General features: G+C 41.6%; 1 protein-coding gene and 1 long non-coding RNA gene across 2 annotated transcripts in view; one reads left to right on the top strand and one right to left on the bottom strand.

Annotated features, from left to right (window-relative positions):
* Positions 1-11,182, bottom strand: part of LOC122561227 — a 24,861-nt gene extending 13,679 nt beyond the window's left edge. The window contains exons 1-2 of the long non-coding RNA XR_006314950.1: positions 10,961-11,182; positions 3,083-3,239 (exon numbers count right to left, since the gene is read on the bottom strand). This is a non-coding gene — a long non-coding RNA (uncharacterized LOC122561227). The remainder of the gene's footprint in view (positions 1-3,082; positions 3,240-10,960) is intronic.
* Positions 11,183-11,202: 20 nt separating this feature from the next.
* The window catches only part of atp6v1ba (ATPase, H+ transporting, lysosomal, V1 subunit B, member a), a 77,528-nt gene continuing 69,166 nt past the window's right edge, over positions 11,203-19,564 (top strand). The window contains exon 1 of the mRNA XM_043712835.1: positions 11,203-11,348. Coding sequence (XP_043568770.1) covers positions 11,243-11,348 — 106 coding nt within the window. The 5' untranslated portion in view covers positions 11,203-11,242. The remainder of the gene's footprint in view (positions 11,349-19,564) is intronic.

Below are 19,564 nucleotides of genomic sequence, written 5' to 3'. Positions count from 1 at the left end.
CCCTCCTCTAGCTTATCTCTCCATGCTTCAGGCTCTCTGCCTTTATTCCTGATGAAGGGCTTTTGCCCGAAACGTCGATTTTGCCTGTCCTCAGATGCTGCCTGAATTGCTGTGCTCTTCCAGCACCACTGATCCAGAATCTGGTTTCCAGCATCTGCTGTCATTGTTTTTACCTCGTAGCTTCCAATATCAGTCTGCTGGCTTGGGCACAATCAAGCTTTCAATCATTGTCAGGAAGTCTGTCCCTCTTCAGTCCAGGGAGTACATTCCAATCAGCCCTATGAGTCCAGTGCAGCCAGTCCTGAAAGTCACAGATATATAGTTGGAAATCCAGATATCAGTCAGGGTTCTATCACTCATCGCTTGGGGCTGTCCGGCTAAGTTGGTCAATGGGCTGTGCTACAACATATCGTTTGGATCTGTCCAATGGGGGAGGAGTTTATCAGGGCTGGTACTGTAGGAGAGAGGCTGGAAAACCTCATGGTAGAGAGTACAGGCAGAATGTTGGGATGCAGATGGTACTACAACAGGAGGGTAACTCAATATATAATTGGGGAAATGATGACCAACAGTGTGCCACAAGGATTGGGTCTAATGCTTTTTGTCTTTTATATAAATGATGTGGATGTGAACATAGGAGGTATGGTTAGTAAGCTTGCAGATGACACCAAAATTGGAAGTGTCATGGACAGCGCAGAATGTCACCTCAGAGTACAATGCGATCTTGATTAGACAGGCCAATGAATGGAGTGTAATTTCGATGTGTTTGCTGCTACATTTTGGAAAGGCAAAGTAGGGCAGGACTTATACTTATACACTTAATAGTAAGGTAATGGGGAGTGTTGCTGATCAAAGAGTCCTTAGAGTGCAGGTTCATAGTTCCTTAAAAGTGGAGTTGCAGTTACATAGGATAGTGAAGGCGGTGTTTGGTATGCTTTGCTTTATTGGTCAGAGTATTAAGTACAGGAGTTGGAAGGTCATGTTGCAGCTGTACAGGACATTGGTTAGGCCACTGCTGAAATATTGTGTGCAATGCTGGTCTCCCCCCTTCAGGAAGGATTTGTGAAATTTGAAAGGGTTCAGAAAAGATTTACAAGGATGTTGTCAAGGTTGGAGGGTTTGAGCTATAGGGAGAAGCTGAATAGGCTGGGGCTGTTTTCCAATGAGTGTTGGAAGCTGAGAGGTGACATTACAGAGATTTATAAAATCATGAGGGATATGGATAGGGTAAATAGATGAAGTGTTGTTCCTGAAGTAGGGGAGTCCAGAACTAGAGGGCATAGGTTTAGGGTGAAAGGGGAAAAATTTAAAAGGTACTTAAGGGGCAACCTTTTCCATGCAGAGGGTGGTGTGTGTATGGAATGAACTGCCAGACAAAGTGGTGGCGGCTGGTACAATTACAGCATTTATAAGGCACCTGGTTGGGTATATGAGTAGGAAGGTTTTAGAGGGATATGGGTCAAGTGCTGGCAAATGGGACAAGATTAAATTAGGATATATGGACGAGTTGAACCAAAGGGTCTGTTTCTGTGCTGTACATCTATATGACTCTGTGACTCAATGAGAGGTTAAGGGTTTCATACGATAGGAGTGATTGTCAATAGTGAGCAGCACCCTGGCTTTTAGGTGGTGTTGGGGGCGGGGTGTGGTAGTTGGGGTGGTGATGGTGACCTCAAGATGTGTATGTTCACCTCACATGCTTGGGTTTGGAGGGAAAGGAAAGCGGATGCAGACATATTAGGGTGTGGATTTGAGATTGACAGGGAGAGCTATCAGGAAGAGGATGTCGAATTTTGGGGTTACCAACATGAGTCCAGAACCCATGTGGTGTGAGGAGCAGTCTCTCATTGATTTATAGTAGAATGTAAGGTAAATTGCACAATGGAAATGAAATGGATGCAACTATTCACCCCCAAGTGGACAGGGCAATTGCTGCCATCTGTGAGCGAGAGGAATGGGATCCTTCCAAGGGCAACACCAGTAGACACACATCCATACAATGAAGGTGAAGCACATTTGAGAGCTGAACATTCCTACTGCATGCAATCCAATTCTATGTCCTAATCACTCATTACCATTTCATACAAGTTAAAGATTGAATCCTAGCAATGCCTGAGATGCAGTGTGCACCTGGAAAGATGGAGGCCAGTTTATAAAGGTACAAGCACCTGTTATTCACCCATTACATGCTCATGATGTTGATATTGATTTCACACTTTGGTCCATGGAACATCATTTAAGGTTATGAATGGGTGAATTTAGAACCTAACCTGATGAAGGGTTAAGCGTGAAATGTCAACTCTCTTGCTCCTGAGGTACTGTTTGACCTGCTGTGCTTTTTCCAGTGCCACACTTTATCGACTTTGACTTCTCCAACATCTGCAGTCCTCACTAGCTCTAATTAGAACCTTCAAGGATGCCTTTGCAGCTACATAGAAACTTGCACAAACAGATGATAGTTGGAAGTGAATATATATATTTATAATCATGAGAAACTTATTTACAATCAAGTGTCATCTGCCACCAATGTGCCCTCAAAATGTCTTTTTCTTTCTCTCCTCACTACATTTCAGTTGTCCCTGGACTTGTAAATATGGTCAAGGAAGCCCACCATATGGTGAAGCCCATTTGCCTTGCAACTTTGTTTGCTGACCTCTACATGGCACAAACATGTTGGGTATTCGTGGCAGAGGCAAGTGCATTATGCTCAGTTTATAGTCTCCCATAGACCTGAAGGTGATAGGCCCAACGAATGTGGCAGACCTGGCCACCTCAGGTGTGTCTTGGGACAAGACACAAAGGGTAGTTCCTCCTCTGGCTGAGTGCTTACTGATACTACCTGGTCTCTTGTGATAAAGATGTATCTAAGGTCAAAGTCTTCTGATTTCCTTGCCATTGAATGGGACCAAGGGCTTGGTGATGGAATGCAGATCCTTTTGCAGATCCAACTGACTCCCCTCGCATTGCTGCATTCCTGTAGCTATTTCACAATGATAGCAATTAACTGGCCTGATTGGAGCATTTGTATGAAATGACAAATGGGTGAACACCATGGACTCTTCTGCTTGGAGTTTTACAATACCTGGTCACTAGCAGTCTTTCAAATGCAAACAACCTGGGGCATTTCTTCTTCATCTTGTTTAAGGCATCTGTGGCTACTTCCTCAGAAATACTGGAGGAGGTGTGAGGCCTTGACACCTTCTTTCCTGACAAGATCATGGACATGTTGCTGGCACCTGCTAGATGTAAAACAGACAAAAGTTATGTGACAGCGGTGAACCTTTCTGTTAATTAAACCAAACACCCAGAAAAGTTCACCTCGCCTCGTAATCTGTTAAAAATATGAGTGACAGAGAACTCTTAAATTCCACTATTTGAAGAAAATATCAATTTATTCTTTAGCTCTAAAAGTGAACATTAAATAACTACTATTCACAACTTTAATCCCCATTTCTTTTAACTGCTTATTATCTGCCTCCAAATCTATAACAATATACTGTTCCAATAAAACACACTTATTAAAATCACATCAACTAATTTCAAAACCATACAACAGCTGTCATCTTTGGTGTCTTTCTTCCTTCTGCTGAAGATCTCCCTGGGTTGTCTTCTTTCTTTTACTGCAAATACATTTCATATGAGAAGATAACTTTGATAGAGAGTGTTTCAATATCTTGGGTCTTTCTCAATGGCAGTTACTCTGTCTGACTTTCAACATGCCTGCTTTTTGTATACCTCTAACATCGGATCATCTCAATGGTTTGAGGTTGGCAAAATAATAAATTCAAACTTGACTGGGTTTTAGTATCCTGGGGCATAATTTAAATTGATTGGTTAAATTCAAATTGTTGTCAAAACAGCAACCAACTCAGGTATCCATTTCATAGCCAAATGTTATATAGTTTCAATTTTTCAGTACCCTCTGAGGCTGCCATCTAGTCATATGACAGGTGCTTGTAAGCTCTCAGTGCAGAACAGAACTGCCTTCAACTTCATAACACAAGGCACTGCAAGTAAGTTTTGTAATTTATAGCAAGAGAAAACTACATTGGCAATGAGGCTAATCTGAGAGTTGCACTGCCAGAAGTGTGGCTTCTTACTTGTTTTGTGGAGACATGGATATTTTGGCATCTCCGCAGGAGCAGTCCCAATCCTCTCTGGCTACTACAAGATCATATCCTTATATAGAATGAGATAGGCCACTTGTTCTGGGTATTTTGGCCTTATTATTGGCCGTTTTCTCATATAATGAGGGAAAGGAAAGAATTGAGCGAGATGAAAGTGTCTGGTTCATCTGCTAGTGCTCACACAAGTGAAAGAAAGGTTGCGAGGTGACCTGAGTAAGTAGACAGTGCAGAGGGCATGCAGTGTTAGCAGGGTGAGGGGTTTTATTATGAGAGTGATTGAGAGACAATGTTGCATGTGAAAGTGAGACAGGTTCAGCATGAGCTTTGACGGAAGATGGATGCTGTAGTGGAGGAAGACAGAACATGGGATAGCAGAGAAAAGGTAGTGGCAATTATCCTAATGGAGTGCAGATGGTTACTGAACTTCTTCCTGCACTGCTGGGCATTTTGCCTAATGTTTAAGATTGCATTAAGCAGGTTGTAACCTTGGTCCAAACTGACAGTAGTGGAGGAAACAGGATAGCCCTTCACTACACCACCCCATTCACCAGGATGTCAAGGTCACTATCAGCAAATCACAGCGCCATCTTTCCCTTTCTGCCATGCACAATGTCATTTTAAAGATAGCACTGGCAGCAGGGATGCTGGCCTATTCCAAAGTATCTGCCACTGGTGAATTCTTCTTGCTGGGGTGAATGAGAAATCCAGCTAACATGAAATGAGAGGAGTGCCATATAGGCTGGTAGGGAGTTAATGAAATGTATCTGGGACAAAAACACAAGGAAACTCACTAGACCTTGCAGAGATAAACCCTGCATGAAACTTGGCAAAAAATGACACTTTCGAAAAATATTGTAACGTTCAGCCTTAATTATACATATTTATTATACAGTCTTAGGATTGAGTTAGGGACAGTTGGAATTTAAAGAGAAATCCAAACACACTTTGTTAGAACTGTGCCACAGATTTAATTTCTTTTTAAACAAAATACAAACCTTATTGCATCTAAAACAAATTAAACTAATCAAGCAATATTAATTTAACAACATTGTTTATAACCATGGATGCCACGTACTCAAGTTTATTTCTTACTTCGTTCAATATATCAATCTTAGAGTCATACAGTCATAGAGATATACAGCACAGAAACAGACCCTTCGGTCCAACTCGTCCATGCTGACCAGATATCCTAACCTAATCTCGTCGTATTTGCCAGCACTTGGTCCAAATCCTTCTAACCCTTCCTATTCGTATACCCATGCAGCTGCCTTTTAAATGCTGCATTTGTACAAGCCTCCACCACTTCCTCTGGCAGCTCATTCCATACATGCACCACCCTCTGCGTGAAAAAGTAGCCCCTTAAGTCCCTTTTATATCTTTCCCCTCTCACCCTGAACCTACACCCTCTAGTTCAGGACTCCCCACCCCAGGAAAAAAACCTTATCAATTTATCCTATCCATGCCACTCATGATTTTATAAATCTCTTTAAGGTCACCTCTCAGCCTCTGATGCTCCAGGGAAAACAGCCCCAGCCTATTCAGCCTCTCCACATAGCTCAAATCCTCCAACCCTGGTTACATCCTTGTAAATCTTTCCTGAACCCTTTCAAGTTTCACAGGAGACCAGAATTGGACGCAATATTCCAAAAGTGGCCTAACCAATGTCCTGTACAGCTGCAACATGACCATCCAACTCCTATACCCAGTGCTCTGACCAATAAAGGAAAGCATACCAAATGCCTTCTTCACTATCCTATCTACCTGTGACTCCACTTTCAAGGAACGATGCACCTACACTCTAAGGTCTCTTTGATCAGCAACACTCCCTAGATCCTTATCATTAAGTGTATAAGTTGCTCTGATTTGCTTTTCCAAAGTGCAGCACCTCACATTTATCTAAATTAAACTCCATCTGCCCCTCCTCAGCTCATTGGCCCATCTGTTCAAGATCCCATTGTAATCGGAGGTGTCCACTACATCACCAATTTTGGTGTCATCAGCAAAATTACTAACTATACCTCCTATGTTCACATCCAAATCATTTATATAAATGACTAAAGGCAGTGGACCCTGCAACGATTCTTGTGGCACACCAATGGTCACAGGCCTCCAGTCTGAAAAGCAACCCTCTACCACCACCCCCTGTCTTCTACCTTTGAGCCAGTTCTATATCCAAAAGGCTAGTTCTCCCTGTATTCCATGAGATCTGACCTTGTTAACCAGTCTCCCATGAGGAACCTTGTCGAGTGCCTTACTGAAGTCTATGTAGATCATGTCTACTGCACTGCCCTCATCAATCCTCTTTCAAGAACTCAATCAAGTTTGTGAGGCATAACCTCCCATGCACAAAGCTATGTTGACTATCCCTAATCAGTCCTTGCTTTTCCGAACACATGTAAATCCTGTCTCTCAGGATTCCCTCTAACAACTCACCCACCACCAATGTCAGGCTCATAGTTGCCTGGCTTTTCCTTACCACCTTTCTTTCAGAGTGGCACCACGTTAGCCACCCCCCAGTCTTATTGAAGCTATTTACTGTGCCAGGACCCCTCATAAGTATATTGCAGTCCTCTAGAAAGTATCTTTAAATCTCCTCAGTTCTAACTATTTTCAGATGTAGTACTTTGTTTACCATATCTTGACTGTGGATACCTGATCAGTCCATTATTCTGGTGACATCTTTAATACTTCCAAGTTGGGGACCACTGTAGATTTTCCCACTAATTTCAAATGAGACAATCTTCCAGTTTCTGTTCTGACATAAAATTTAAATTTAGATTAAGCCTCACCCACTTGCCACATGGCAAATTATGAATTTAAGGGTTTAATCTGCCTATAACATAAATCTAGCACACTCGGCTACTTCTGTCAGTGAGCTGAAAACCATTCAAGGTCCAAACTATAAAAACTCTGAGCAAGCAGCCAGATAATTTGAAACTGGAAAACCATCCCAAGTGCCATTGAATCATGCAGATTGCTCTGGGATGTCCTCAACTATTAGGTTAATTATCCCTTACTTACAATTTTTATTTGATCTGGTGAAGTAAATTGAGTTTGAAATATTTCAGTTCATTCAAGGCTTTAAGACAAATTTAACTCTCAAAACAAAATATCTCTCAGGGTTGCCTTTGATGCAAACATTATGGACACAATGTCTCAATTTCTTTATGCTGTCCACCTGTTAGTCTTTTGCTCTTCTTAAAACCATTTTTATTTAAAATTAAAATCCTTCTGTAACACTTTATATTTCTTTTGGGCAGTCTTATGATGCAGTAGTAGCTTTCCTGGTATGGCCAGGAGTTCCAGGTTCAAGACTTACTTCAGGGCTTGATGGTCCTGTAAGGTGTGTCAGAAGACCATAAGACATAGGAGCAGAAATTAGGCCATTCAGCTCATCAATTCTGCTCCGCCATTCAAACATGGCTGATATGTTTCTCAGTGTGTTGCTGGAAAAGCATGGCAGGTCAGGCAGCATCCCTGCTGTGCTTTTTTAGCAACACATTCTTAACTCTGATCTCCAGCATCTGCAGACCTCACTGTTTCCTCCCTTATATGTTTCTCAACCCCATTATCCTGCTTTCGCCCAGTAACCCTTGATCCTCTTGATATTCAAGAAGCTATCTATCTTAGTCTTAAATATAATCAATGACCTGGCATCCAAAGGCTTCTGGGGCAATGAATTCCATAGATTCATCACTCTCTGGCTGAAGAAGTTTCTTCTTACTTCCGTTCTAAAATATCTTCTCTTTACTCTAAAGCTATAGCCTCGGTTGAGTCTCTCCTACCAATGGAAACATCTTCCCAACATCTACTCTGTCCAGGCTATTCAGTATTCTGTCTGTTTCAATTAGGTTCCCCCCACATCCTTCTAAACTCTATCGAGTATAAACCCAGAGTCCTCAAACGCTCCTCATATGTTAAGCTTCTCACTCCTGGGAATCCTCATGGACCTCCTCTGAACATGCTCCAATGCTAGTACACCCTTCCTGAGATATAGGGCCCAAAACTGTGCACAATACTCCAAATGTGGTCTGATCAGAGCCTCAGAAGTACATCTCTGCTTTTATATTCAAGTCCTCTTGAAATAAATGCAATAACTGCATTTGCTTTCCTAAGTACTGACCTAACCTGCAAGTTTACCTTGAGAGAATCCTGGATTAGAACTCCCAAATCCTTTTGCACTTCAGACTTCCGAATTTTCTCCCCATTTAGAAAATAGTTCATGCCTCTATTTTTCCTACTTCACACTTTCCCACATTGTACTCCAGCTGCCAGTTCTTTGCCCACTTTCCTAACCTATAAATCATTCTGCAGTCTCCTCACCATCTCAATGCTACCTGTCCCTCAAACTATCTTTGTATCATCTGCAACTTTAGCCAAAATGCCCTCCGTTCCTGCATCTAGATAAATGTATAAAGTGAAAATTTGTGGTCCCAAAACTGAGCATTGAGGAACACCACTTGTCACCGGCTACCATCTTGAGAAGGACCCTTTTATCCCCACTCTCTACTTTTTGCCAGACAGCCATGCTTCTATCCATCCTTGGGGCCTCTGACACCAAGGGCCCTTATCTTTTGCAGTAGCCTCATTGGCTCTCCTTGGTCTAACCTGCTTGTTACTTCCTCAAAGAATTCTAGCAGGTTTGTCAGGCATGACCTCCCCTTGATGAAACCATGCTGACTTTACCATATAGAACATAGAACAATACAGCACAGAACAAGCCCTTCGGCCCACGATGTTGTGCCGAACATTTGTCCTAGCTTAAGCACCCATCCATGTACCGCTTAAAGGTCACCAATGATTCTGACTCTGCCACTCCCACAGGCAGCGCATTCCATGCCCCCACCACTCTCTGGGTAAAGAACCTACCCCTGACATCCCCCCATACCTTCCACCCTTCACTTAAATTTATGTCCCCTTGTAACACTCTGTTGTACCCGGGGAAAAAGTCTCTGACTGTCTACTCTATCTATTCCCCTGATCATCTTATAAACCTCTATCAAGTCACCCCTCATCCTTGGCCGTTCCAATGAGAAAAGGCCTAGCACTCTCAACCTATCCTCGTATGACCTATTCTCCATTCCAGGCATCATCCTGGTAAACCTCCTCTGCACCCTCTCCAAAGTTTCCACATCTTTCCTTAAGTGAGGTGACCAGAACTGCACACAGTACTCCAAATGTGGCCTTACCAAGGTCCTGTACAGCTGCAACATCACCTCACAACTCTTGAATTCAATCCCTCTGCTAATGAACGCTAATACACCATAGGCCTTCTTACAAGCTCTATCCACCTGAGTGGCAACTTTCAAAGAGCTATGAACATAGACCCCAAGATCCCTCTGCTCCTCCACCTTACTAAGAACCCTACCGTTAACCCTGTATTCCGCATTCTTATTTGTCCTTCCAAAATGGACAACCTCACACTTGACACGGTTGAACTCCATCTGCCACTCCTTAGCCCAGCTCTGCATCATACCTAAGTCCCTTTGCCGCCGACAACAGCCCTCCTCACTATCCACAACTCCACCAATCTTCGTATCGTCTGCAAATTTACTGATCCACCCTTCGATTCCCTCTTCCAAGTCATTAATAAAAATTACAAACAGCAGAGGACCCAGAACTGATCCCTGCAGAACTCCACTTGTAACTGGGCTCCAGGCTGAATATTTACCATCTATCACCACTCTCTGACTTCGACCGGTTAGCCAGTTCTCTATCCAACTGGCCAAATTTCCCACTATCCCATGCCTCCTGACTTTCCGCATAAGCCTACCATATACTTCCAAGTATTCAGAAATCTCATCCTTCACAATGGATTCCAGGATCTTACCCAAAACCAAGGTTCGGCTAATCGATCTATAATTTTATGTCTTTCGCCTTACTCTGTTTTTAACAGGGGTATCATGCTAGCTATTTGCCAGTCCTCTGGGACCTTCCCTGATACTAGCAATTCCTGAAAGATCACCACTACAGCCTCCGCTATCTCTTCAGCTATCTCCCTTAGAACTCTGGGGTGTAGTCCATCTGGTCCAGGTAATTTATCCACTTTCAGGCCATTAATTTTTTCTAGCACCTTCTCATTGATGATGGCCACCATACTCTCAGCTCTGCCCCCTCACTCTCTTGAATTGTTGGGATATTACTTGTATCTTCCACCGTGAAGACGACACAAAGTAATTATTCAGTTCCTCAGCCATTTTCTTGTTCCCCACGTCTATCTCTCCAGCATCATTTTCCTGCGGCCCAATGTCCAATTTTGCCTCTCTTTTGCCCTTTATATGTCTAAAGAAACTCTTACAGTCTTCCTTTTTATTAACGGCTAGCTTACCCTCATATTTAACCTTCTCCCTCCTTGTTTCTTTTTTTGTTGCTCTCTGTTGGTCTTTGTAAGCTTCTCAATCCTCTGATTTCCCACTGCTCTTTGCCACATTATATGCTTTCTCTTTTGTTTTTATGCCATCCTTGAATTCCCTGGTCAGCCATGGTTGCCTCATCCTCCCTGTACCATGCTTCTTTTTCCTTCGACAAATCTCCGTTGTGTCTCCTGAATTACTCCCAGAAACTCCTGCCATTGCAGTTCTACTGTCTTTCCTGCTTGGCTCCTCTCCCAGTCAATTCTACCTAGCTCTTCCCTCACGACTCTGTAATTCCCTTTAATCAATTGTAATACTATTACCTCTGATTCTATCTTTTCCCTCTCAAATTGCAGAGTAAATTCAATCATCATATGATCACTGCCTCCTAAGAGTTTTTTCACCTTAAGCTCCCTTATCAAGTGGCACAGTTATGGTGTCCCCTATCTCTGAGCTAGGAGAACTGTGTTTAAGTCCCACCTGCTCAAGAGGTCTTGCATGGAATATCTGAACAGATGGATTAGAAAATATTTAACTGAAAACCTCGACTCGCTGCCTCCAGGTCAACCAAGGAGGCATTTAGCCTGAGCAACGCCGGTTGCCCGTCGCTCGTCTCGATTGGTCAGATGACTCACGTGATGCAGGCGCCCAGCGTCCGTCAGCCTGCGTCGTGACGCAAGGGACGTGCACGTAGACGGAGCCGGTTAAGGGCGAGATCACGTGACGGGGAGGCCGAGCCATTGAGGGGGGGCGGGAGAGAAGATGTCGCTGATGGTGGAGCAGGCGGCCGTGGCTAATGGACCTCATTTGGCGGCCCAGGAACACGCACTTGCGGCGACGAGGATTTTTAGCTCCCAGCCTAGGCTGAGTATGTGCGATCGGCTGGGGAGAAGGGGCTGGTTGAAGCCTGTCGTCTGAGGGTTTAATTTAGTTGTGTTTATAACCGGTTCCGCTTTCAATCGCAAGAATTTAAGCGTCGTTTACATCTCAGTAAAAGTGTTTTATTTTTCATTTGCATCAATCTGTTCAGTGGGCTAGGTCTATTGTTTGGTCACTGTAGCGCTTTGTTTTGCCCCCTTTTGAATTGTGTCCAAAATATTGTGCTTTTTTCGTGAAACATATTAATGTTGGCTGTCAGGCGAGAGGGGACGGGAAGGATATAATTTTGGTTCAGCTGAAAGTTTCCCAGTGTCACTGTGACCAGATTGAACCCATTGTCAAAATTTGTTTTTGTCCTGCTGCTGTTTAAGACCCAGTGTCTCCTTTGCGTTCAAAATGATTCCAGGAATCCGATCACACCCAGTTTGCTACAGGATCATCCCCAAGCTTCATGTGATTCAATCATGTGACTAGAATGAAGCAAGACCTTTAAATTTGGAGTCAAATGAATGTGTTTGGCGGTCACTTGTAACTCATTGCCTTGAGATATTTTACGACTAGATTATTCCTGGATGCTGCCTTAAACTGTTAAAGTTTAAAACAACTTGTGATGAGGTATAATGCTAAACATGTTTTGCTTAAATATATCCTTTAGAAGGATTTGGAGATGCTGGTGTTGGACTGGGGTGTACAAAGCTGAAAAATGTGTTGCTGGAAAAGCGCAGCAGGTCAGGCAGCATCCAAAGAGCAGGAGAATCGACATTTCGGGCAGAAGCCCTTCTTCCTGCTCCTTGGATGCTGCCTGACCTGCTGCGCTTTTCCAGCAACACATTTTTCAGCTCTGATCTCCAGCATCTGCAGTCCTCACTTTGTCCTGGGGTGTACAAAGTTAAAGATCACACAACATCAGGTTATAGTCCAATAAGTGTATTTGGAAGCACTAGCTTTTGGAGCACTCCTTCGTGTGGTTGAAGGACCACCTGATGGAGTAGTGTACCTTTTTAGAATGTGTAATTGCAGAAGGTATGTGGAAAAATGTTCAGAATTGTTTTGGTTGGGGCACTTACTATGATTGATCTCCAGGTTCAAATGCATACTGATTTAATTTTGTTCCTGTTTATAACGAATCATACTGTCAGAGTGTACAGCTCAGAAACAAGCCCTTGTGTCCAACTTGTGCAGATGTCTAAATTAATCTAGTTCCATTTGCCAGCATTTAGCCCATATCCTTCTAAACCCTATAGCTCAAACCCTGTAACCCAGGCAGTATCCTTGTGAATCTTTTTTTGAAAATTTCAAGTTTAACAATATCCTCCCTATTGCAGGGAGACAAGAATTGTATGCAGTATTCTAAAAGTGACCTAACCAACATCCTTTACAGCTGCAACATGATATTCCAATTCCTATACTCCGTGCACTCACCAATAAAGGCTAGTATACCAAATGCCTTTTTCACTATCCTGTCGACCTGTGACTTCACCTTTTTAAGGAACTATGAACCTGCACCCTAAGGTGTCTCTGTTTGGCAACATTCCCTAGGACCCTTCCATTAAGTGTATATGTCCTGTCTTAGTTTGCCTTACCAAAATGCAGCACCTCACGATGATCTACATTTATATGTTTGAACATGAAGCCAAGTGTATATGGCAAAAGAGTACTAGTGAACCTTGCTTTTAGAAAACAATGGGAAAACAATTTTCAAGTTTATGATGCTACAAGCAAAGTTTGGAAGTCCAGTAGACCTATCTCAAGTTTTTAAGGGAAAATTAGGTGTTACAATGTAATGCTAGTTAACTGTAACCAGATCTATTTTAAGTGCTCTGGCTGCTTCCAGGAACATGGTTGTGGAGAATATGATTGCAAGGCAGATAAGATTTCCTGTACCTGACTGCATATTTTAAAATTGTTTTTAAGAGAATTTCATTCAAACACTAAAATGTTATTTTTGACAATATCTAACAAAGTTCCAGATGCCATCAATAGCTTCCTACTGTTGGCATGTCAATAATGAAATTGACATTTCTCTTCTCAAGTTTTGTATCTGTCTGAAAATTTCCAAAATTCTCTACATTTAACAATCTCACCTAACCCACTCCCTACCTTTATTTTGAAGCTATACTTAGAATCATCCAGTACTATGAAGAGTGAATTTGGGAGGGTTGCAAGCAATTGACATTGAGCTTTGTTCATAAAGATGTAGACACATTTGTGTTCTCAAGGTAGAAAACTGATGTTTCTAAATTAAATTTTCTTATTTAATAGTTCCAAATGTCAAAGAAGCTCTGATTTTTAAAATACATTAACAAACGTTTTTCACCATAGCAAGATGTCTAAAAATGTTTTGGAATCAATTAAGCACTTGCCAAAATGTGGTCAGTGTTTATTTAGGAAATGCAGCAACCAGTATGCACTCAACAGCCTACTCCACAGTGCAGTGTGATAGTTAATCAGCAGAAATACCCTATTTCTCACTACTTTTAAGTTCTGTTGAAGAGTCACTGGATTTGAAGTATTAACTATCTTTACATGATGCTGCCAGACTTAGGTTTTTACAGCAGTTTGTTTTTATGCTTGTAAAGTTCTTAGTCAGTGGATATGAGATGTATTCAGGGTCATTTTGCTCTGTTGGGTAGATGACTACTGTGTTGTGCTGAATAATAGCAACAATATGGGTTGAATTATATATCAGCTGCGTTCTTAATGTCTGCATACTTATGCCATGGTGATATCTTGGCTCAAGCTATGATTAGCAACCTTTGAGAAACCCAGGTGCTACATGAAGAAAGTGAGACAGAAACAGGTAGTTTGGATGAAAGTAGTGTTTAGATTTTCACTTGCTAGATGTTTTGATGTTGAAGTAAATCTCCCAGCCAAACATCAGTGCAAACTCTTCTAGAATCATGGCATAGTAGAATTCAGGGAAGAGACCATTGACTCACAGCTCATGGTGTTTCTTTGGAAGAATGTTAGACTTTTGACCCCCCCCCCCCAGGGATTTTTGCAACCTTTTCTCATGCATGTTTTTATCCAGTTCCCTTTTAAAAGCGGGAGTTGAATTTTGTATGATTAAATAGCTAAGGGTAGATAACTTGCCTTTGCCATTGCCAGATTTCTACTTTTGTGCATGTCATAGTGTGGAACATTTTGTAAGGCAAATCTCTAGGCCTTTTAACATAGTACAGCTTTTCTGCTCATTATTATGAGTGGGTTATATTTTGCTAATTAATATTCTGGCAAAATGAGGGACTGCTTAGAAACCAGTACCGGCAAACTTGTGGTTTATATTTTTGTGGCTTGGAAATGCTTATGTATTGAGCATATTCCTTTCGCTCCTCAACCTATAATAAAATTTGCTAACTAGAAGCTTTGTAAAAAGAAAATCAGCATTTGTAATACAAAGACACCGTAACGTAACTCAGACGAAGACTGTCCTTTATTCCATTTTATTTAATCCTTTCAGCATACTGAATCCTCAATCTCTGATTACAGTATCTTTTTCTTGAATGAGTCTGGTGTTCTGATTGCAACTACTAATAGCATTCAGTAATGGATTGTATGGTTTGTGGGGAGGAAATGAAAATTGAAGATCAAATCTAACTTGTTTAACAGGATGACTTTTGTTGAACAATATAGAGTTGTACTGATTGCACCTGCAGTAGAACTTGTGATCCATGTTATTAGCTCTCTGGTATCACTCAAACCGAAGTTTTGTTTTCGGTGCATATATCTTCTTCATTTTAATCGACTTTCACCAAACTGAAATTGCTCTAAGATGAACTGTCTTAATTTTCACACTTATCTTTTACTTCTGTAATTAATTTAGGCACCGTGTACTTTTTGTAAACCTACACGTGACAATAAATTGGCATTGTATTGTCATTTGTGAAACAATTCACAATTGTCTTTGCTAAAGTGTTCCAAGAGGAACTGAGCAATAAAAGATGCAGGATCCTCTACTTCCTCTTTTTCCTAATTTTACTTAATATTCAGGAAAATAATGCTGTCTGTATAGCCTGTTTAAGAAACGGTGGTGTTAAGAGCTACACCAACTTGTAAGTATTGTGCAACTCTATTTAGAGTTAGATGAACACTTCAGCAGAATAAGTTTTTAGCAAGAGTTGAGTTGTACTGCTTGATCTAACATAGATAAGCCACACTACCACTTGGCACTCTATTCATTCTCAGGTTTGAAAGTACAAGTTTTTCAGTGCCATTCTACTTGCAAAAGACTTTTCCTGGCAATTATTATTTCGCCTATTAATACAGCTAGGGCACTACTTCGCATCTAAGCTCTAACTCTTAGATTTTCTTGTTTATCCCCTTGGATTCTGAGCTCCTATTTTTACAAATCGGTGGCTTGCTTTACTGTTTTTCTTTCAGGACTGCTGTTGTACCTGCTGCTGCCTATTTAGTAGCTATTCTAGTTGCTCTTTGTTTGCACAACTCATTATGTTAATCTTGACTTCTCTGATGTCCTTTTTATTTCCTCTTCACAAAAAAAGTCTTGAAAAATGACCATATTACAGATGAGGAGGTGCTGAACATCTTAAAACAAATAAAGATGGATAAATCCCAGGCCTGATCACGTACCCTAGAACTTTGTGGGAAGCTAGGGAAGTGATTGCTGGGCTTCTTGCTGAGGTATTTGTATCATTGATAGCCACAGGTGAGGTGCTGAAAGACTGGAGGTTGGCTAACGTGGTGTCACTATTGAAGAAAGGTGGTAAGGAAAAACCAGAGAACGACAAACCAGGGAGCCTGACATCAGTGGCAGGCAAGTTGTTAGAGAGGATCCGGAGGGACAGAAATTTACATGTATTTGGAAAAGCAAGGATTGATTCAGGGTAGTCAACATGGCTTTGTGTATGGGAAATAGTGTGTCTCTAATTTGATTGAGTTTTTTTTTAAGAAGTAACAAAGATTGGTGGATGTGACCTGTGTGGACTTCCGAAGGCATTTGACAGCGTTCCACATGGCAAACTGGTTAGCAAGGTTGGATCACTTGGAATACAGGGAGAACTAGCCATTTGGATACAGAACTGGCTTGAAGGTAGGAGACAAGGTGGTGGAAGGTTACTTTTCAGACTGGAGGCCTGTGACCAGCTGTGTCACAAGGATCAGTGCAGATTGACTTTAATTTAGCTAAATGTTAGGTGCAGCGTTTTGGAAACGCAAATCCAGGTAGGACTTAATGGTAAGATCCCGTGGAGTGTTGCTGAACAGAGACCTTGGAGTGCAGGTTCATAATTCTTTAAGTGGAGTTGTAGGTAGCCAGAATAGTGAAGATGTTTGGTCCGCTTGCCTTTATTGGAGTTGAGATGTCATATTGAGGCTGTACAGAATATTGGTTAGGCCATTTTTTGGAATATTGTGTAGTTCTGGTCTGCCTGCTATAGAAAGAATGTTGTGAAACTTGAAAGGGTTCAGAAAAGATTTACAAGGATGTTGCCAGGGTTGGAGGGTTTGAGCTATAGGGAGAGACTGAAAAGGCTGGGGTTGTTTTCCCTGGAGCGTTGGAGGCTGAGTGGTGACCTTATCAAATTTTGTAAAATCATGAGGGGCATTGGGTGAAGAGCCAATGTCCTTTCCCCAGGGTAGGGGAGTCCAAAGCTAGAGGGCATAGGTTTAAGTTGAGGAGGAAAAGATATAAAAGGAAACCGTGGGGCAACCTTTTCATGCAATGGGGTATGTGGGGCTGCCACAGAAGGTGGTGGGGGTTAGTACAGTCACAACATTTAAAAGGCTTCTGGATGGGTACATGAATAGGAAGGGTTTAGAGGCATATGGGACTAGATTAATTTAGGATATCTGTTCAGTATGGATGGGTTGGACTGAAGATTGTTTCTGTGCTGTACAGCTCTCTGACTCGGCTTGGAATGTTTGTTATAGCTGCTACATAAATGCAAGTCAAGAGTTGGATGAAAATCTGGAAACTATTAGACTTCATGAACATGTTGAGAATTTTTGTAGTTGAACTCTGAACATTAGAGAGAAAAATGGTTAACATTTTGAGTTCTCTAAAAGTCATACTTGACTAAAGGTTTCTCTGACCACAGATTTGTTGCCTGTCCCCCTGAATTTGTCCAGCATTCTTTGTTTCAGCTTTCCAACATTCATAGTATTTTTAGTTTCATTACATTCTTCTAATATATGTACTTGGCACTTTCATGTGCTTTATGCTTGCTTCCTCATCCGGTTTTGACTCTATTGTCACGACTTCAATGTAGAGATTGCTGTGTACACCTTTATTGTGTAACATTTAGGTTTTGATGTAGCAACTCCTCGGGAAGAACCTAAACTGTAAACATTATCAATTTCTAAACCTCTAAATGACTTTGTGGTTTTTATTCTGTAATGAATATATTTTTTATCTCTCCTTCAGTTCTTTGTAGTCTCCATTCTTTGTTCAGTCCTCTTTCATTTCAGAGTATCATCCAGCATACTGTTGTAGATTGGAAGTTGGAAAAAACTTACAAAATAAAACATGTATGTAGGTGAGATTTAGGTGTGGGAAATTGTACAAGTAAAGCTCACTATTGTTCTTCTATCTTTAAAAATATTCATTTTAAATATTCAAATGGTAAATCTTATGTTTATACAAGGAATTTTTCCTTTGCATGTAGGTACAGTAAGTAATTGGGACAGCAAATGACATGTTAGGCTTTATGTACAGAGAGCAGAGAAGCCTTGCCACAATTGCATGGATTTTGGAGAGTCCATAACAAGATTACTGTGTACAAATTTCCTCTCTTAGGTTGAGAGAGAATATTATTGCATTGGAGGCAATACAGCCAATGTTTACTAAATTGGTATCCGTGACTGTATTGTCCAATAATGAGGCAGAATAAATTGGGTCTGTTGTCTGGATCTTAGAATGGAAGATGATGTCATGAGCTATACAAGATTCTGAAGGATGAATTGACTGGGTAGACAGAGAATGTTTCCCATTTTAGACTTTCCAGCCAAAGAAACAATATGATTGTTTAGGAGTGATAGGAGAAATATTTTCACTCTAAGGGTTGTGAATCTTTAGCATTTTCTACCCCAAAAAGCTGTGGACACTCAATTATTGAATATACTTATGGCAGAGCAGGCTCAATTGGTCTATAATCAATTGTGCTCTGACTTGTGCTTTTATATACTTTTGTGATCTCATACTGGTGGTGAAGGGACGGAATATTTAAAGTAACGAAGAGGGTTGATGAGGGCAGCACGGTAGTTGTGATCTATATGGACTTCAGTGAGGCATTCGACAAGGTTCCCTGTTGGAGACTGGTGAGCAAGGTTAGATCTCTTGGAAGACAGGGAGAACTACCCATTTGGATACAGAACTGGCTCAAAGGTAGAAGACAGAGGGTGGTGGTGGAGGGTTGTTTTTCAGACTGGAGACCTGTGACCAGTGGAGTACCACAAGGATTGGTGCTGGGTCCACTACGTTTTGTCATTTATATAAATGATTTGGATGTGAGCATAAGAGATAGTTAGTAAATTTGCAGATGACACCAATATTGGAGGTGTGGTGGACAGCGAAGAAGGTTACCTCTGATTACAGAGGGATCTTGATCAGATGGGCCAATGGGCTGAGAAGTGGCAGATGGAGTTTAATGGAGCAGTTAAATGTGAGGTGCTGCATTTTGGGAGAGCAAATCTTAGCAGGACTTAATGGTAAGGTCCGGGGGAGTGTTGCTGAACAGAGACCTTGGAGTGTAGGTTCATAGCTCCTTGAAAGTGGAGTCACGGATCAATAGGATAGTGGAGGTGGCATTTGGTATGCTTTTCTTTATTGGTCAGCGTATTGAGTACAGGAGTTGAGAAGTCATGTTGTGGCTGTACAGGACATTGGTTAGACCACTGTTGGAATACTGTGTGCAGTTTTGGTCTCCTTCCTATCGGAAAGATGTTGTGAAACTTGAAAGGGTTCAGAAAAGATTTAAAAAGATGTTGCCACGGTTGGAAGATTTGAACTAGAGGGAGAGGCCGAACAGGCTGGGGCTGTTTTCCCTGGAATGTCAGAGGCTGAGGAGAGACGTTATAGAGGTTTACAAAATTGAGGGGCATGGATAGGATAAATAGACAAAGTCTTTTCCCTGGGTTGGGGAAGTCCAGAACTAGAGGGCATAGGTTTAGGGTGAGAGGGGAAAGATATAAGGGACCTAAGGGGCAACCTTTTCATGTAGAGGTGGTATGTGTATGGAATGAGCTGCC

The sequence above is a fragment of the Chiloscyllium plagiosum genome, chromosome 22 (genome assembly GCF_004010195.1).
Source record: "Chiloscyllium plagiosum isolate BGI_BamShark_2017 chromosome 22, ASM401019v2, whole genome shotgun sequence".
Taxonomy (NCBI): Eukaryota; Metazoa; Chordata; class Chondrichthyes; order Orectolobiformes; family Hemiscylliidae; genus Chiloscyllium; species Chiloscyllium plagiosum.
Note: the sequence above shows the minus strand (reverse complement) of the source record. Positions and strands in the feature narration are given on the sequence as shown.